General features: G+C 38.0%; 2 protein-coding genes across 3 annotated transcripts in view; both read left to right on the top strand.

Annotated features, from left to right (window-relative positions):
• The window catches only part of LOC143604242 (uncharacterized), a 242,202-nt gene that overhangs the window by 50,311 nt on the left and 172,217 nt on the right, over positions 1-19,674 (top strand). The window lies entirely within an intron of this gene.
• On the top strand, positions 3,189-8,925 carry LOC143602331 (uncharacterized). Its single transcript, XM_077079684.1, has 6 exons — positions 3,189-3,459; positions 4,891-5,090; positions 5,715-5,855; positions 5,944-6,024; positions 7,569-7,693; positions 8,706-8,925. Exons 1-6 carry the CDS (start codon positions 3,189-3,191, stop codon positions 8,752-8,754), a joined length of 867 nt encoding a protein of 288 aa, XP_076935799.1. The 3' UTR covers positions 8,755-8,925.

Genomic DNA, 19,674 nt, shown 5'->3' with positions numbered 1-19,674 from the left:
CTAGATTCAATTCTCGATTTCAAAGGACACCATTCAAGTTGAATTAGTGTTGGTTAATCAATTTTAACTCAAAATGCATTGAGTGGAAATTAAAACATTCTTTTTTCATCATAAACAAAAAACTTATCTTTCATGTTCGTCCATACATGATACATAAGAGGGAATTTGGATTAGGGATGAGCTTGATACAGTACCTGCATATGTACATGTACCTGTACCCGATTGTACTCGTACCAAAAAACAATAAAAAAACAAGTACCAGTACTCATAGCAAACTTTTTGGTATTTGCTTTTTTATTTCCAAATCTTTGATAATCTTGAAACCGATATCAGTACGAGTAACAACAACTTGAATTAGTTTGGGTATCGGTACTTGCACAGGCACGTGACGGGTACCAAATTAGTATAAGTACCAAATTGGTCGCCGATTTAATGATAAGATAGCACTAAAGAACCCTAATTCGGTCGCCAACTTTAAGTGATTTGTTTGTTGGTTCACGTTATATTATTTTATATTGAAGAAACGTTTGGTACTTTTTCAATAATAACATGGTTAGAGAGTTTATTTTATATATTAAATATGAAGAATCTCAATTAAACCCCTATATATTCCAAACGGGCACAGAAATACTAAAGATACCTGTACCTATACCTAATCTGATTATACATGTACCGAAATTTAACAAAAATGAGTACTGATGCCCACACCGAATAGGTTAAATCGGTACGTGTACATGTATGTGTACGAGTACGGTTCAGGTACGAGTACTGGTATTTGAGACAAAATGCTCATCCCTAATTTGGAGAAGAGACAACCATGATGGGTGAAAACTAACTCAAAACTGAAATAAATGAATGGGTCAAATTAGAGCTGGCATATTGTGTATACCCGTACACGATAAGACACGAACACATGTATACATGTACACGACACGAAAACTTATCGTGTACATGCATCCCGAACCCGAAAACAAACCTGTTAATACCAGATTTACACGACAAGACACGAACCTGTTAATACCGGTGGCGCCACTGCAACTGCGAGAGCCGAACTGTCGGAGAATCGGAGATGTGGATAGGTAGACCGTAGAATCGAAGGGCCATGACTACCGGAGATGTTGAGGGAAACCACCGTACTACCCGAGACCCGAAGAGGGAGAATCGGAGTAGAGTTTGTGCGTGTCTGCTTGACGTTGGATTGGAATGATCTGCACCGCGTTCATTTGTTTGGTATAAAAAATATGTTATGTATTTAGGGTATATAACATATTATAATATTATATATTTTTATTTATAAAAAAATCTAATCATGTATTAACGGGTATGGTCATTTCACATGGAAAATGATGGATGACCTGGACTTTGTCCTGGGTTCGAGTTTTGATTCCGCCCAGATTTTACCGTTTGTTTCCAGCTTTGGCTGGTTAACTCGACTGTCGTGCCTTCGGGCGGGTTGGGGCTGTCGGGTTTTTTTGGGAATGCCCAAGCCAAACTCGGATGCTAGTGTGGGCCTGGTTAAGACAATATAGTCTGGTTTGAGTGGGGTGGCAAGGCTCCTCTCGTAGGATTTGTGATATCCCTTAACTGAGAAAGTCAGCGTTCGAAAAAAAAGCAGGTAAATGAGTATTTTATTTATTTAGACACGAAAAATTAACAGATTGATTCGTGCTTACCTGTTTAGTACACGAAACATGTTAAGGCCATACCTGATACCTGTTAAAGTCATATAGGTTCATGTCATGTATTCATGTATCGTGTCTATATTACCAGCCCTAGGTCAAATGGACCAAATATTTCCCGGTTGCGCCGACTCATCTTTTGTTCCAATCATTATGATTAACGGCTAGAACCCGTTGGCTCGGGAGGTGCCCATCACATGCGTCCTCTAGTAGACATGATGAGCCGTCCTCCCCTACCAAAGCCACAGTTATACACCCACACTCATGCTCAAAATCCTGCAATGTGTCGCCAATGGTGTATAATTGCATACTATTTTTTGATATAGTTTTAATCTTGTAAAGGTTATAAATAGCCATTAAAGTCATATTAAAATTGTTGTTTATATTTTGTTAACAAAATATTTTAGTAGCTTTACATGCATATATTTTAACAAACAAAGAAAACTTCACCACTCAATGGCTTTGTCATTGGAACTAACCCTTACCGATAATTATAATAAAAATAATAAGGTAACAGTACACTAAAAACATTAATTGGTTTAGAGTATTTGGTTCAGCGTAAGAGGCATGTCCTGCTTTAGTGGAGATGTAGGTTCGATCTTTGCTTGGGCTAATTCGGTCATGAACATCTTGGTGAACGGACGAAAGACTTTTATCAGGGGCTCGAACCCGATAGAGGGCGAGGTTTACGAACTCCATCCGATTCCCGCGTATAAGGAGTATGGTCGCACGACAACTGAGTAGTGGACCTTGAACATATCCCGTAACATGCTAAGTTAAGAGAAAAAAAAGATCTAAAAAACTAAAATTTATTATTTTATTTTAATTAATTAAATATTCATTATTCAAGCTCTCTTCCACACATCGAAGATACTCGTACACTTGTCCAAGTATCGAGCTGTCTAAGTTGCCGTGTAAGTCGGTGAAAGGCATATACACATCATCACATGGGCCCCAATTTCTTTGACATTTTTTTATATTTTCTGTTTTGCTTTAGTCACTTTTTAAAAACTTTTCAGTATATAAATTCATAAATTGGATCATAAAGACACATTAAGTGAGAGCATAAAACTTCATTTGTAACTGTAACTACTTGCTGTTTCAAAAAATAAAAATAAAAATTGTAACTACATGTTTTTATTAATCGCTTTTATTTTATAATTATAATAATACATTTTTTTAGAATATTTTAATAATGTTTAGAATTATCCTCGATACGAGCTTTTTTAAAATCTGACTTACCCATAAACATCATTAATAAGAAATTCATCACTGTAAAAAAGACTTTTTTAAGTCAGGTTTAAAGCTGAAACCTCAAAATTCCATTGGGACAAAATATCAATTATGAAAAAAAAAAAATAGCAATAAATATAATCCGTTAACATATTTGAAATAAAAATACGTCTGCCAATATTAAAAAAATCATAAATAAATTCTGAAAAGAAATAAAAAAAGAAACAGAAAGCCTGTGTCTATCTCTATTAAAATTGAGTAATATTATTAATTAATATGAATCAAAATCAAAATCAAAATCAAAATCAAAAGAAAGAGAGGATGAAGGGTAACACGAAGAAACCAATCCAGGTGGTACGGACATGGGTGCGGCGTCAGCCACCGAAGGTGAAGGTGTTCCTGGCGTTCGCAATCGCAATAGCTGCCTTGATCTTCATCCGCATGGTGGTTTACGATCACGACAACCTCTTCATTGCCGCCGAAGCCGTTCACGCCCTCGGTATCTCCGTTCTTATTTACAAACTCGCCACCGAGAAAACATGTGCCGGTATTATTATTTATTCCCTCAATCAATCTCTGCTGCATGTTGATTTTGTTATTTTATTTTCTATATGTGATTTTATTGCTGCATGTTGATTTTGTGATTTGTTCAATTTAGGTTTATTGTGCAGATTTTTTCAATTAGTTAGTCGAATTGTTTATTCCTCAATCGGTTTCGTCGATCTCCATTAGGTTTTAATTGGAGAATTTGTTGTAGTTTTATATTCATCGCTGCATGTTAATTTTGTGATGTTGAATTCAGGTTAGGGCGAGTTTATAACCTAGTTCTTATATGCAATACATGATTAATCGGAATTATGTTCATCACCAATGCTTGTCAAATCCGTATGGTTTGTTGTAAGGTTTTAATCAAATTTTCTCCATAAAGTCTAGATTTCATACCAATTGTGGTATTAAAATTGAGCACAACTGTTTTCCTGGACGGTTGAAACTCATTTATTACCGGAAGAAATGAAAGAATATTTAAATTCTAGATTTATTTGGAAGAATTTGATAAAAACAAGGAACCTTTACCATTTTTCAAACTAAATAATGAACCTTCAAGTGGGTGGCGCAGTGATAAGCGGCTGATTCTCTTCTAGGCTTCTAGCAGAGTCTTAGGATTAGGCCTGCAAACAAACCAAATGTTTAGTGAACCATTCGGCGGGAAGTTCGTTCATCTAATAACCAAACGTAAAGGAACAAATTTTTTTTTGTTCATGTAGTTAAACGAATGAATATGAACACATGTTGCGTTTGTTTATCTATGTTCGTGAACGTTCGTTTACGTTCATCTGGGTTGATTTCTTTACATATTCATTACTATTTCTTAGGCTCATTACAATTTACTATGGTTTTAAGAGATTAAAATATCACAAATTTTGGTTTAGTCTAGTTTTTTTTTAGTTTCTTAGGTCCAACATATTGTTGTTCGTTGATCTATTTTAAGTTATGTTCGTGAACCATTCGTTTATATTATTAATGAACGAACATAAATGGACATGAACACACTCGTTTTCATAAAGAATGAACACGTACATGCCTCGTTTGTGTTCGTGCGGTTTGTTTACATGCCTGCTAAGGTTCTAATCTAGCTTTTACTGGTTTCCTGTCTTAACCCCTTGGATGCCACCTACCCAACGTTAGCTCCGTTTTACCTGGCCCCATTGGCTAGCATTTTCGAACGGATTCTCATGATCACCAAAAATTAAACCCAAAACACGCAACTCAAATTATCTTTTCTTTTTGGTTACCTATTCGGATGAACTAGTCAACTAGATGAAATTGACCGTAGAACGTAATAATGGGAAGATAAAAAAAGAGTAGTCCGGATGTAGCGTGCACTATGCATATGTAAACATAGCTACCAGGGGATGAATTATTTTGTGTAATTCTATATTCCTGATGTTAATGCTAATATTTGGTATCTTAATTGCAGGTCTTTCACTGAAATCACAGGAACTCACAGCCATTTTCTTAGGTTCTAGACTCTACTGCAGTTTTGTAATGGAATATGATGTACACACGTTACTAGATTTGGCTACATTAGCTGCCACCGTTTGGGTTATATATATGATGCGGTTTAACCTAAACTCCAGTTATATGCTCGAGAAAGATAACGTTACCAATTATTATGTGGTATGTTCTTAGTTCTCTTAATTATCAAATTGTAAATTACACTTTCGTCGTTATTGCAGGTTCTGTTCTGTGACTAAGGTAATTATAAAAATGGTTCTTTATTTGAAACTGTTTAACACATTACATCCTTTCCACTAACTATATTAAAAATGATGCTTATTTACAAAATTACTATTTTTCTCTTACATCTAAAGGACAAAATGTGATAATTACAATTTTGTTTAAAAAATACACTTGAAGAAAAATAGTAAAGTAAAGAATCGAAAATTACACATTTTTAGGTGTAAGGGCAGAATTGTCATTTTGTAAAAAAGTTAAAAACAAAACATTATTATTTTTTTTTTACAAACTGACTGTATTTCCCTTTCAACTTAAAGATAAAATGTGAAAATTCCAAATTCTGAAAAATTGAACCTAAAGAAAAATAGAAAAGTAAAGAAATGTGAAAATTACAAATTGTGTCCAAGTGTAAGGGCATAATACTCATATTGTAAAATTTTTAAAATTATGTTAACTTTTTTACAAAGTGACTATTTTTGCCCTTACGCCTGTAGGACAAGATGCGCAATTAAACAATAATATCTTTATCATATTCAATAACCAATTATATTAATCTCAATGTAGGTGATTCCGTGTGCTGTATTGTCACTGGTGGTTCATCCTACAACACAACATCATATTATAAACAGGATTTTATGGGCCTTTTGTGTTTATTTGGAAGCTGTTTCGGTTTTGCCACAACTTCGTGTTATGCAAAATACCAAGGTGGATATAATATTATTGTCAATTTGGATATAATTTGTTGTGGGTTTTGTATAATTTCTTTACTAATTTGAGTTTGATCTTTGTTTAGATTGTTGAACCGTTCACAGCGCATTATGTTTTTGCTTTAGGGGTTGCAAGGTTTCTAAGTTGTGCTCATTGGATTCTCCAGGTTACTCACATTTTTAAGTTTTAATTACTTGTAAACTGAACACAACTCGTTTGAATTGTTTATTTAAATGAGTCGAAAGCGCTGTAATGAAGTTGTAAATAAGTTAAAAAGGGTTTGAGGGCTGTGATAAATGGGTTACATAGGTTGGTTGTAGGGGTGTAAGCGAACCGAGAGTTGAGCTCGGCTCGTTTAACTTACTCGAGCTCAGCTCATGAGTGTTTTTTCAAGCTCGAGCTCGTCTTAGGCTCTGTTATTATTTATTATTAATTTATTTATATATATATAGATTTTTTTGTTATTTTGTATGTCTCTTTTAATTATAATTTTTATATATAAGTATATAACATGGTATACATTATTTAGATAATGTTATCATAACTTAACATATATTAATAGTTAAATTGGTTGACTCAACCAGAACACTTAAAATTGTGTAAGTTGAACACGGCCATTTGTTTCATTTTTTTAAATGAGTAAAACGGGTCATAATCAAGTTGTAAGCATGCTAAACGGGTTGGAGGGAGGGGTCTAAACAGGTTGGCAGGTCAACTTGTTAATTAACTTGGTTGACTTAAGTTGGACACAACCTATTTAAATCATTTATGTAAATGAGTTAAATGGGTCATAACCAAGTTGCAAACATGTTAAAAGGGTTGGAGGGTTATAAATTGGTTAAATGGGTGTAAACGGGTTGGTGGGTCAACGTGTTAATTAAGTTGGTTGATTCAATTTGGGTACTCTTAAAATCGTTTATATCTAAATCGGATCATAATCAAGTTGTAAACATGCTCAACGGGTTGAGGGTTGTAATAAATTGGTTAAACGGGTCGTAAACGGGTCGGTGGCCAACTTGTTAATTAAATTGGCTGACTCAACCGGCACATACTTAAAGTCATGTAACATGAACACATCCCGTTTAATCAATCTACCTATACCATTAAAAACAAAATCATTATTCCACATGTCATTCAATTAGAGTAGCCAACTATGATGCCAACTAATACTATTACATAGAATTACTAACAAAGTTACAAATATAACTTTAAATGTTGTATTAAATGAAGTTTTTAGATATTTATGAATAATAAAATTTTATTTATCATTATATATATCTTATGAATCCATAAGGTATGTTATTATGTATATTATCAAATTTAACCTTTTTATTGTATTTTTTTAACCACCCGTGTATTACACGGGCTGTATCCTAGTTATCTAAATGAGTCAAAATGGATCATAATTAAGTTGTAAACGTATTAAACAGGTTGGAGGGTTGTAATAAATGGGTTGAATGTGTATTAAACGTGTCAACTTGTTTAATTAAATTGGTTGACTTAACTTGGACATCTCCCTTTTCATTAAAGGGGGTATACATGTCAACCCCTTGTTTATTAAAGGGGTTAGATTTGACAACCCAAAACCTGATTATTTTCGTGCTGTTAGAATTTGCTTAATATGACAATGTAAAATCTGTTTGGTGGTTTTTCATGTGTTTATTTTTCATTTAATAATTCTTGATTAATATTTTTCTGATATTTTTATAGGTGCTGGATACCCGTGGAGGTTTATTGACAGCTTTGGGCTATGGATTATGGCCTTCAATGGTCCTCCTCTCTGAAATCGTCCAAACGTTTATACTTGCCGACTTCTGCTATTACTACGTTCAAAGGTTCGTTTTTCATTTCTATATATATCTTTTTTAAAATTTCTTTATTTTGCTCCATATGGTGATGTTAGTTAATAGAGGTGTTCATAAATCGTTGAAAACGATCACACCGAAGCAAGTCGGCTGGTGTGCGATGTTTCTGGTTTGGTTTTGGCGGTCTAACGGTCCCGTCAACGGTTTGCATCTTTCAACAGCCGTTTAACCTTTTTTTATATATTTTTTAATCTATACTCTCTTATAAAAGGCTACAAGTTTTGCCACGTGTCACTTCCACATTAAACCTCACATTTTTAACAAATTTATAATAGTAAAATAATACTTTGATTCTTAAAATTTATGCTTCAAAATTTGTTAATTTAATATTTACTTCCTATTTTTTTTTTTCAAATATTTGATATTTATAATTATCTTTTACTTTAAAATTGTATTAAAAGACTATTGTACAACAAATCTATTTATAGTGTTTAACGGGTTTATTGTTTCTTGTATACTGATTATTTATTAAATATTGCATTTTCAAAAACTACTCGTATAATACACGGGCCTCAAACTAGTTACTAAATATGTAGTTATGTACCTGTATTGTATTCATGTATTGATGAATAATCTTTTTATATATGCTAATACAAACTAATGATTTTGAAAACATAAAAATAAAAAATGATGCTAAAATTGCCAAAATCATTAGTTTGTTTTAAAATATTGTTAATGATGAAGATTGTCCATTAGTATAATATAGATAAATAACTGCATATTCTAAATTTTTGAAAGATAAATAAAAGTAGTTAAAACGATATGCCAAAAGTGAACAACAATCATCTCAAACTGGCTGGCTGGCTTTGATTTCGGCGGCTCGGTCAGTTAGGAGTGTTATCTGTGTGACTGGTTTGGTTTTTTTTTTCCCTAAAACTGTAGTTAACTGGTTCAGCTAATTTTTTTTGTTAAACTGGCTGATTCGGGGTGTGAATACCCTAAACAGCATTATCGGTTATGATTTGATTCGTTGTGGTTGCAGTGTTATGGGAGGGCAGCTTGTTTTACGCCTTCCATCCGGTGTGGTGTGAGTCTGGTAAAAAGAGAGCAGGGTTTAGTGGGACTTTATAGCTCCCCATAATATAAATTAGAGTAAGCAACATGTTGTTCTTCCTTTCAAGATTATTACCCTGTTAAGTTTGTGTAAATTTTTTAATTATCTTTTAAAGGGAAGTTATCCCTAATCTTAGTTTTGGTGGTCATATATATGGGTATGTAAAAAGCTAAAAGGTTATAACATTTTAGTTTTCTAACTCGTAAAACCAACGACGGTGATAAATTCCTGTTCTTTTATAACTGGTTTGTTTACAAAATATACGTTACAAATTATACTCTTTCTACTAAAAAATGCTTTTATCAAATTAAATTCACACCCAATTCTTTAGATATTCCAATTCCTTTAAAACACCCATTCCTTGGGTAGGTTTCAGTTTTTTTTAAAAGCAGATACCATTAATTATATAATTATAATCGATCAACTCAAAAAGAATCAACTACTTGACCTATACATTGAACATGATTTTGTGTATCGATTCGTTTTGATATAGGTATTCAGACATCAATCCAAGTATGAGAAAACATGTTCGGCATGTTATCGCGATCTTCAACAAAATAATAAAATGTATTCATAATAAATGAGTTGTCAAGCATATACGTGGGTTGTCTATAAAACCTCAAATTTTATACTGAATACATACGACTTTAAGTATATCGAATATATTTAAGTAAATCTATGAGGATGTTATGGTTTCAACCGGTACTTGATTGACCAAAGATAAACCAGACTAGAAGACTAGAAAGATGATCAGATAATTTTCATATTTTCATCCATGTCTTAGAAACAAATATGTTTAGCTTTTTATAGCCTTACAATTAGAAATAAACTACCCAAATAAGTAAACTTATTAAAGAAAACAGAGTTTTTTCAACGTTTGGCTTCCACTAGAGGCACATAACAGAGGAGTAATGTCATGTAAATCATTTTATCGAGGGTACATTTGTGAAACATATCTATATCTATACTATATATAATACATTGTTTTAAGAAATTTACAACTTTCAATGCATAAGGTGCATGTGTATAAAGAGGCAAAATGGTCTTTTAAACACAATCCACCCACGTTCATTTGCATTATGTTACACAATGCAAGCACACAGTCATATATAAACATAACACGTATTTATACCAAGCAATTGTTTATATTATTTATTGTTTGTTCACCAACGATTTGAGTTGACTCGTGTGTGATTCGGTGAAACTCCGAGAGACTACTTGCGTAATGATTGTCATGTGTCATTTAACTCTAATTAAATGCAATTTGAAATGCGTTAACTGGAATGATATAGTTCGTGTGATCTTGCGTTTGAATTAACGGAGTTCGGATTAACGGAGTTAACATGAGATTGACGAGTGTCACATCATTCCCATGTTGAAAGAATTTTCGTCGCGATGGCTGTCTGAAAAGGGCAAAAATTTTCAGTTTGTCACATCATCCCCCTATAGAAAGAAATTTCGTCCCAAAATTTAATTCATACCTCCGGTGTTTCGTCAGAAAGGCATTTCGTGGTTTTTGGTGCTTGGTCAACCCTTCGAAAAAGGTGGGGATACTTTTCCATCATTTGATCCTCGCGTTCCCATGTGAACTATGGTCCACGTCTCCAGTTCCAACGAACTTTAACGATGGAAATATTGCTATGTTTGAGTGAATTGGTCTCCTAATCCAAGACTTCGACTGGTTCTTCGATGAAGCGTAACTGTTCATCAACTTGCAACTCGCCCAAAGGAAATGCTAGTGTTTCGTCAGAAAGGCATTTCTTCAAGTTGGATACATGAAAAATATTGTTTACACCACTGAGTTATGCTGGTAATTCCAATCGGTACGCTACCGGGCCGATGCGTTCAGTTATTCGGTATGGGCCAACGTATCGTGGATTGAGTTTGTTTCGCTTTCCAAAGCGAACTACACCTTTCCAAGGTGAGACTTTCAGTAAAACCTTGTCATCCACTTGGAATTCCAGAGGTTTTCGATGCTTGTCGGCATAACTCTTTTGGCGATCCCGTGCTGCTGCCATGCGATTTCGGATTTGGACAATATTTTTTGAGGTTTCCAGCACTAATTCTGGGCCAGTGATTTGGCTATCACCTACTTCTGCCCAGCAAAGAGGTGATCAACACCTTTGTCCGTACAACGCTTCAAACGGCGCTAGTTTAATACTGGCGTGGTAGTTGTTATTATACGAAAACTCTACAAGGGGCAAGTGGGGTTTCCAACTTTTTCCGAAATCTAATACGCATGCACGTAACATGTCTTCCAAAGTTTAAATGGTGCATTCACTTTGCACATCCGTTTGAGGATGGTATGCTGTGCTCATATCGAGGCGGGTGCCTAGTGCGTTCTGTTGTGACTTCCAAAAGTGCGAAGTGAAACGGGAATCTCGATCAGATATGATAGAGACAGGCACTCCGTATCTAAACACTACCTCTTTCATGTAGATGTGAGTCAAAACTACTACTACTACTACTACTACTACTACTACTACTACTACTACTACTACTACTACTACTACTACTACTACTACTACTACTACTACTACTACTACTACCACCACCACCACCACCACCACCACCACCACCACCACCACTATCTTTCCATTTTGTCCGATTCCATGATCGCTAAGAAATGCGCAGACTTAGTCAACGGGTCAACGATCACCTAGATGGTATCGCATCCCGTGGGTGTTTTGGGTAATCCTGTGATGAAATCCATGAAAATGTGTTCCCATTCCCACGTTGGGATTTCAGGTTGCTGTAATAGACCAGATGGTTTCTGATATTCCACTTTGACTCTTGCACAAGTCAAAAATTTTCTCACGTAGGTGGCAATGTCGGCTTTCATGTTTGGCCACCAGTAATGTACCTTTAGGTCATGGTACATTTTATCTGAGCCAGGGTGAATGGAATATCGGGACTTGTGTGCCACGTCCATCACCAGATTCTCAAGTCTCCGTATTGAGGGACCCAAATCCAGTTTTTGAAATATCGGACCCCGTCCGATTTGGTTTCAAGTTGCTTATCCATGCCCCGCATGAGTTATGGTGGGAGGTTTTCGTCTTTTAAAGCTTCGTGTTGAGCATCACGAATCTGATCAGGTAAGTTGGCATGAATCGTGAGTTGTAATGCTCGTACCCGTCTAGGCTTAACGGTTTCCTTTCTGCTGAGAGCATCGGCCACTACATTGGCCTTGCCAGGGTGGTACTTGATGGCACAATCATAATCCTTAAGTAGCTCGACCCAACGACGCTGTCGCATGTTCAACTCCTTTTGATCGTAGATATGTTGGAGACTCTTGTGGTCGATGTAAATGATGAATTTGGTACCGTACAAGTAATGTCTCCATATCTTAAGGGCAAACACCACAGCTCTGAGTTCCAAGTCATTGGTCGTATAGTTCTTCTCGTGTATCCGTAGTTGTCGAGAGGCATAGGCTATAACCTTCTCAAGTTGCATTAGCACGCAACCGAGACCCTGTATCGATGCATCACAATATACTGAAAAATTCTCCGTTCCCTCGGGGAGGGCTAGGATAGGCGCGCTACAGAGTTTTGTTTTCAAAATTTGGAAGGCAGACTCCTGCGCGTCACCCCAATTATACTTAGTACCCTCGTGTGTTAGTGGGGTGAGGGGTTGAGCAATCTTTGAAAATCCCTCGATGAAACGTCTGTAGTAGCCAGCCAGTCCTAGGAATTGTCGCACCTCAGTCGGAGTCTTAGGTGCTTCCCAGTTTTTGATGGCCTTTACCTTGCCTGGATCAACATGGATACTACTCTCATTGATCACATGTCCTAAGAAGTGAACCTCGCGAAGCCAAAATTCACATTTAGAGAGCTTAGCGTACAATTGTTCCTTCTTTAGTAATTCCAGGATTAGCCTTAGGTGTTCTTCATGATCGGTCTTGTTCTTGGAGTAGACGAGGATGTCGTCAATAAAACAATAACAAACTTGTCGAGATACGCTTTGCATACTCTGTTCATGAGGTCCATAAATACGACTGTGCATTGGTTAAGCCAAATGGCATAACCGAATACTTATAGTCCCCGTACCGAGTTCTGAATGCCGTCTTCGAAATGTCTTCTTCGCGCACTCTTATTTGATGGTAACCAGATCTCAGATCGATCTTCAAGTAGTAACTCGATCCTTGAAGCTGGTCGAAAAGATCATCAATTCGGGGTAGGGGATAACGGTTCTTGACCGTCACCTTGTTCAGCTCCCGATAGTCGATGCACAAATAGGACAGGAGCTCCTCATGGTGATGAGCTGGGTCGGATGAAACCTTTATCCAACAAGTCCTGTAATTGAGTGGACAACTCCTGAAGATCCGCTGGTGCGAGCCAATACGGGGCTCGTGCTATGGGTGCCGCACCGGGGGCTAAGTCGATTTGGAACTCGACTTGTTGAATGGGTGGGAATCTTGGCAAATCTTCCGGGAAGACTTCGGGAAAATCTCGCACAATAGGTAATTCTTCGATCTGCTTCTCCTTCGCGGGTTTCTCAATAACATGAGCTAAAATCGCCGGATGACCCTTTCGTAAATATTTCTGCGCCTTCATGAGGGTGATGATGCTAGTAGTCCTGCCGCTCTTCTCGCCCTGTATTGAGATGATTACGCCAGAAGGAGTAGTGATATGAACTATCTTGTCGTGGCATATAATCTCAGCTCTATTCTCGGATAGCCAGTCCATGTCGACAACAACGTCGAAACTACCAAGTGTAAAGGTTATGAGGTCGATATCGAAGGTATGACACGACATATTCAATTTACATCTCACTAGTACTTGTGATGTTTCTATAGACTTATCGTCAGCTAATTCAACAGGAAACTTAGCATCTAACGGTGTAGGGGTTAAGTCTAACAGTTTACTAAAGGCATTCGACACAAAACTCCTATCAGCTCCAGTGTCAAACAAAATAGAAGCAAAACAGTCGTTTACAGGAAACTTACCGGTAACCACGTTCAGATCGCTGCGGGCCTAGCCCAATCCAATGACAAAGACTCTACCCTTAGTACCGCCTCCGGTGTTGTTTTTGCCTCTGTTGCCCTCGTTTTGTTTCATTTTAGGACAATCCTTCCTGAAATGACCCTCCTGGCCACACTCAAAGCACCCTTTTGTGGTTGCAGGCTGTTTAGGGGCGCGCTTACCCGTGAGTTCACCTCTACAGTCCTTGGCCTGATGATTCAATTTACCGCATCGTAGACACTTGATACGGTCGCATGGGCCAGTATGGTGATAGTTACACTTGTTGCTGTAAGGCCCCGAACCCGGTGGCCCTACTTTAGCGTCGGATTTACTCATAAACACAGTCCTTCAAATCAGAGTTTATTAAAACTTTTCGCGGAATATAAAACATCAATCATTTGTTACAAAACATTAAATCTTTTCTTTGATACCATAACACAAAACTTTATTTTCAAAACATCTTTACTTCTTTCTTCAGATGCCAGCCGTTCAATCCATGCCGTGTGTCATCCTCATGCTAACTCTATAATCAGCTCACCTGCGTGCATACTAAAAGTCAGCTACGCTGAGTGAGTTCTAGATAATCACATAATCATACCATTCACATAACATTATATTCTTTCATTCATACTTTTATACTTTCATACTTTCTTACATTCATACTTTCTTACTTTCATACTTTCTTACTTTCTTTTGTATTAACTTACTTTCATATCTTATGTTATAAAGAGCATTACGCCCTACATTCCTCGAGTATTATTAGGGCTCGGTACCCTCTTTCCTCGAGTATTATTAGGGCTCGGTACCCTCTTTCCTCGAGTATTATTAGGGCTCGGTACCCTCTTTCCTCGAGTATTATTAGGGCTCGGTACCCTTCTTCCTCGAATATTAGTAGGGTTCGGTTCCCTAGTTCTCGAATATTAGTAGGGTTCGATTCCCTCTTCGTTACCATACAACCATACATCATACCTCGAGTATTATTAGGGCTCGGTACCCTTTTCGTAACCATACAACCATACATCATACCTCGAGTATTATTAGGGCTCGGTACCCTTTTCGTAACCATACAACCATACATCATACCTCGAGTATTATTAGGGCTCGGTACCCTTTTCGTAACCATACAACCATACATCATACCTCGAGTATTATTAGGGCTCGGTACCCTTTTCGTAACCATACAACCATACATCATACCTCGAGTATTATTAGGGCTCGGTACCCTTTTCGTAACCATACAACCATACATCATACCTCGAGTATTATTAGGGCTCGGTACCCTTTTCGTAACCATACAACCATACATTATCATTTCTTTCTTCTATTATCTCTATCATGTTCATACACATAAACATACATAACATACTTACCTTATACATAGCGTTACAACCTGACAGTACGTGCAATATCCGAAGATCGTTCACGTACCATCAAGCAATCATTCATACATTTCACATTATCCACATAAGGCATACACTTATCTCTTAGGATAAGTGTATTAACAAACATGTTGAGTATGCACACAGCCCCGAAAACATAACACATAAATGGGGCTAGAAACTCACCTGAATTCTGCTTCTTTTTCTGATAGCTGTAAATCCCTTCTCTATCTGAGCTCGGCTGACTGTACAAGTTACATGTATCAATACTCGTCTGATCTAATCTGGTGGCCTAGTATTAGCTTACTTTAACTTATCGCTTGATAATTTATTTTCTAATCAAACTTGGCTTTAGGCGAAGTTAACCCTCGGGCGAACTTGGCTTCAGGCGAAGTTAAACCTCAGGCGAACTTAGCTTTAGGCGAAGTTAAACCTCGGGCGAACTTGGCTTCAGGCGAAGTTAAACCTTAGGCGAACTTGGCTTCAGGCGAAGTTATCCTTAGGCGAACTTGGCCATAGGCGAAGTTATCCTTAGGCGAACTTACGCTTGAAGGCGAAGTTACGCTTGAAGGCGAAGTTCATCAGGCGAACTTAATCTTGCAGGCGAAGTTATCGCGCTGCAGATCTGTTTGCCCATAAATCCTTCGTTTCTTAGCCAAATAACTCGATTTTGGTACCCACGGAATCGTATGATCGGCGCCTACAAATCCCAACCATCAAATCGGCCTAAAATCGACGTTTTAGGGGTCCGATTTGGGCAGTTTGGGTTTCGGGTCCGGTTAACCCATCCAATCCTAACCATTTTCAGTAATATTAGCTTTGTTGGATTTGTTCTTACCTTACCAACTCAGATCTATCAACAAAATCTCGGGTCTCGGCTTCGAATCTTGATCGGTTAGAATGTGTGTGTTTTGAGTGTGTGAAGAAATAGATGTAAATGAAGATATGGTTGGGGTTTTGGGGGTATTTATATCCCTGAGATCCCCTGGACCTAAGGCCCATTCTCATTTAACCCAACACTAGCCCGACCCATACCAACTCCTATTCTTTTATTTATTTCCTGATAACCCGAGTAAACTTTCCCTCTATTATTAAGTAATATAATTAATATTATCTTGAAATTTCGGGATGTTACAGTTGCACTTTGGGTACTTTCCAGTATAGTTACTCGAACCCGGTCCGCCACCATTGCTGTTGTTGGAACTCTGATTGTTGAAGTTCCGAGCGAGTTCGGGTTTACGGTGGTTTTGTTGCTGTGGGGGGTTCGATGATGAGGACCTTGTGTTGTCAAACTTCCTCTTTCCATTCCAAGAGTTGTTGTTTTTGTTGTCGTTACCCGAGTTGTCAAGGGTTTTAGAGGTGGAACCTTTAGATGGTAACGCACCTTGGGCCACTGCTTGATCCGTTAGCTTGTGGGCTATTCGGATCGCTTGCTGAATAGTGGTCGGTTTGGAAGACGTCACCATACCCTGAATCTGAGGCACCAAACCATCGATGAACATCTCAATTCTTTTGCTCGGCGAATCTACCATTCGCGGGCACATCACCGATAGTTCGTGAGAACGGGTGTTGTAGGCTTCGATTTCAGAGCCACCATCTTCAAGGTCCAAAATTCTGACTCCAGCCTCGAGATCTCCTCTCTAGGACAATACTCTTCCTTCATCATATTCTTGAATTCTTCCCAATTCATAGCATTCGCCAACTCCAATCCGTGTATTTGCACATTTGAATTCCACCAGGTGAGGGCTGAATCTTGCAGTGTTCCAACAGCAAACTTGACCCTGCTGGCTGGTGGACAGTTGCACATCTCAAAGCCTGACTCCGATTTCTCAGCCCAACGCAGGAACCCTATGGCTCCCTCAGTGCCCTTAAACGAATTAGGTTTACAGTCCAGGTAATTCTTGAAAGTACAGACTCCGACTTGATTCTGAACATGAGCAGCCAGAGCTGCCGCCGATGGTCATTCAGTAAGGCTTGGAGTTCTGCTGTAGTCATGTTGATGTTACCGCGACCACGTCCAGTGTTTCTTCCAGACATCTCTGTTTGCGAAGTTATCAAAAAAATCCGAGAAAAGTGTGCGTCAAAGAAATCCTCACTAGTGCTCTTGTAAGTCCCGAATCAGGATAACTACAGTATGATATCGACCCAAACACGATGTTAGTGCGGAATACTAACAACGTGATGATTCAAGAACGATATAGAAGAACAATATGAATATGAAGAACACAATAATACTCAAAATGCACACGATTATATAAATAAATCGTTTGGTACATGAGTTTGCTCTCTTGATGGTGGCTACTACTGATTAACAGCTTCTATCAATGTGAATAGCCAACCATAAACCCTATACATGTTATCTATATATAGGGAAACCAAATACAAAGCCCAAAGGCCAAGCCCAACTAAGTCTATTGGTGTTACTAGACAAACCGAAATCTATTACACCATTATAACCATAATGCAAATCTTCAACTCGTCTTCGCTTGTTTCACTTTAGTCTTGATCATGTCGTGGCCTTCTGATATGCGCCAGTGTAACCAAATTATGACCCAACAGCTCTAGTTAATACTTTAACCCTTCAATCAAGCTTGTAGGTGTAGTGTATGTGTGTGTGTGTTGTTTTTTCGGCCGATCCAAGGAGGGTGGGGTGGGGGTGGGGGGAGGGCTGCCGATCGCAAGTGGGAGAGAGGGGAGAGGGAATTAGGGTTTTGTGTTAATAACATGTTTAAATATTATTATTTATAATACATATTACACTTTGCACCCTCCACTCCTAATTAGTTTAATTCTAGCATAACTAGTTTATTTTCTCCATGAAATAATGTTACACAATGCAAGCACACAGTCATATATAAACATAACACGTATTTATACCAAGCATTTGTTTATATTATTTATTGTTTGTTCACCAACGGTTTGAGTCGACTCGTGTGTGATTCGGTGAAACTCCGAGAGACTACTTGTGTAATGATTTTCATGTGTCATTTAACTCTAATTATATGCAATTTGAAATGCGTTAACTGGAATGACATAATTCGTGTGATCTTGCGTTTGAATTAACGGATTTCGGATTAACAGAGTTAACCTGAGATTGACGAGTGTCACATCATTCCCATGTTGAAAGAATTTTCGTTCCGAAAATTTGTGTCACGTCGCGATGGCTGTCTGAAAAAGGCAAAAAGTTTAGTTTGTCACATCATCCCCCCTGTAGAAATAAATTTCGTCCTAAAATTTAATTCATACCTCCGGTGTTTTCTGATGGTTTGTCGGCTTTCGCGGTTTTCGGTGCTTGGTCAACCCTTCGAAAAATGTGAGGATACTTTTTCATCATTTGATCCTCGCGCTCCCACGTGAACTCTGGTCCACGTCTCGAGTTCCAACGAACTTTAACGATGGGAATCTTGATGTGTTTGAGTGTTTTGGTCTCCCAATCCAAGACTTCGACTGGTCTTCGATGAAGTGTAACTGTTCATTAACTTGCAACTCGCCCAAAGGAACTGCTAGTGTTTTGTCAGAAAGACATTTCTTCAAGTTGGATACATGAAAAACATTGTGTACGCCATTGAGTTCTGCTGGTAATTCCAATCGGTACGCTACCGGGCCGATGCGTTCAGTTATTCGGTATGGGCCAACGTATCGCGGATTGAGTTTGTTTCGCTTTCCAAAGCGAACTACACCTTCCAAGGTGAGACTTTCAGTAAAACCTTGTCATCCACTTGGAATTCCAGGGGTTTTCGGCGCTTGTCGGCATAACTCTTTTGGCAATCCCGTGCTGCTGCCATGAGATTTCGGATTTGGACAATCTTTTCTGAGGTTTCTTGCACTAATTCTGGGCCAGTGATTTGGCTATCACCCACTTCTACCCAGCAAAGAGGCGATCGACACCTTCGTCCGTAGAACGCTTCAAACGATGCTGCTTTAATACTGCCATGGTAGCTGTAATTATACGAAAACTCTACCAAGGGCAAGTTGGGTTCCCAACTTTTTCCGAAATCCAATACGCATGCAAGCAACATGTCTTCCAAAGTTTGAATGGTGCGTTCACTTTTCCCACCCGTTTGAGGATGGTATTTTGTGCTCATATCGAGGCGGGTGCCTAGTGCGTTCTGTAGTGACTTTCAAAAGTGCGAAGTGAAACGGGAATCTCGATCAGACATGATTGAGACATGCACTCCGTGTCTAAATACTACCTTTTTCATGTAGATGCGAGTCAGTCTTTCCATTTTTTCCGATTCCTTGATCGCTAAGAAATGCACAGACTTAGTCAACTGGTCAACGATCACCCAGATGGTATCGCATCCTCTAAAGCATATGCTTTGCAATGCTCCCGTCTTGACCCTTCCCGATGTGGTATTTTGCGATGCATCTAACCAAGGTCTTGGTTGCGTTCTCATGCAACGAGGTCAAGTTATCGCACATGCCTCAAGGAAACTTAAGGTTCACGAAAAGAATTACACGACTCACGATCTCGAACTCGGTGCCGTCGTTTTCGCTCTCAAAATCTAGAGACATTATCTTTATGTTGGAATTACGTATGCCCGAGACACATACTTA

This window comes from Bidens hawaiensis, unplaced genomic scaffold (assembly GCF_021521415.1).
Source record: "Bidens hawaiensis isolate Kalapana, Puna unplaced genomic scaffold, B.hawaiensis_p1.1 tig00000001_1, whole genome shotgun sequence".
NCBI lineage: Eukaryota > Viridiplantae > Streptophyta > Magnoliopsida > Asterales > Asteraceae > Bidens > Bidens hawaiensis.
This window is presented reverse-complemented; position numbering and strand designations above follow the sequence as displayed.

What these genes read in the sequence shown, in the direction of transcription:
- LOC143602331 (XM_077079684.1), top strand. Translation starts at nt 3,189, where the DNA reads ATGAATCAAAATCAAAATCAAAATCAAAATCAAAAGAAAGAGAGGATG. An exon ending in ACGTTACCAATTATTATGTG is followed by an intron (nt 5,091 to 5,714) that starts GTATGTTCTTAG and finishes ATCTCAATGTAG; the next exon opens with GTGATTCCGTGTGCTGTATT. An exon ending in TGCTATTACTACGTTCAAAG is followed by an intron (nt 7,694 to 8,705) that starts GTTCGTTTTTCA and finishes TTGTGGTTGCAG; the next exon opens with TGTTATGGGAGGGCAGCTTG.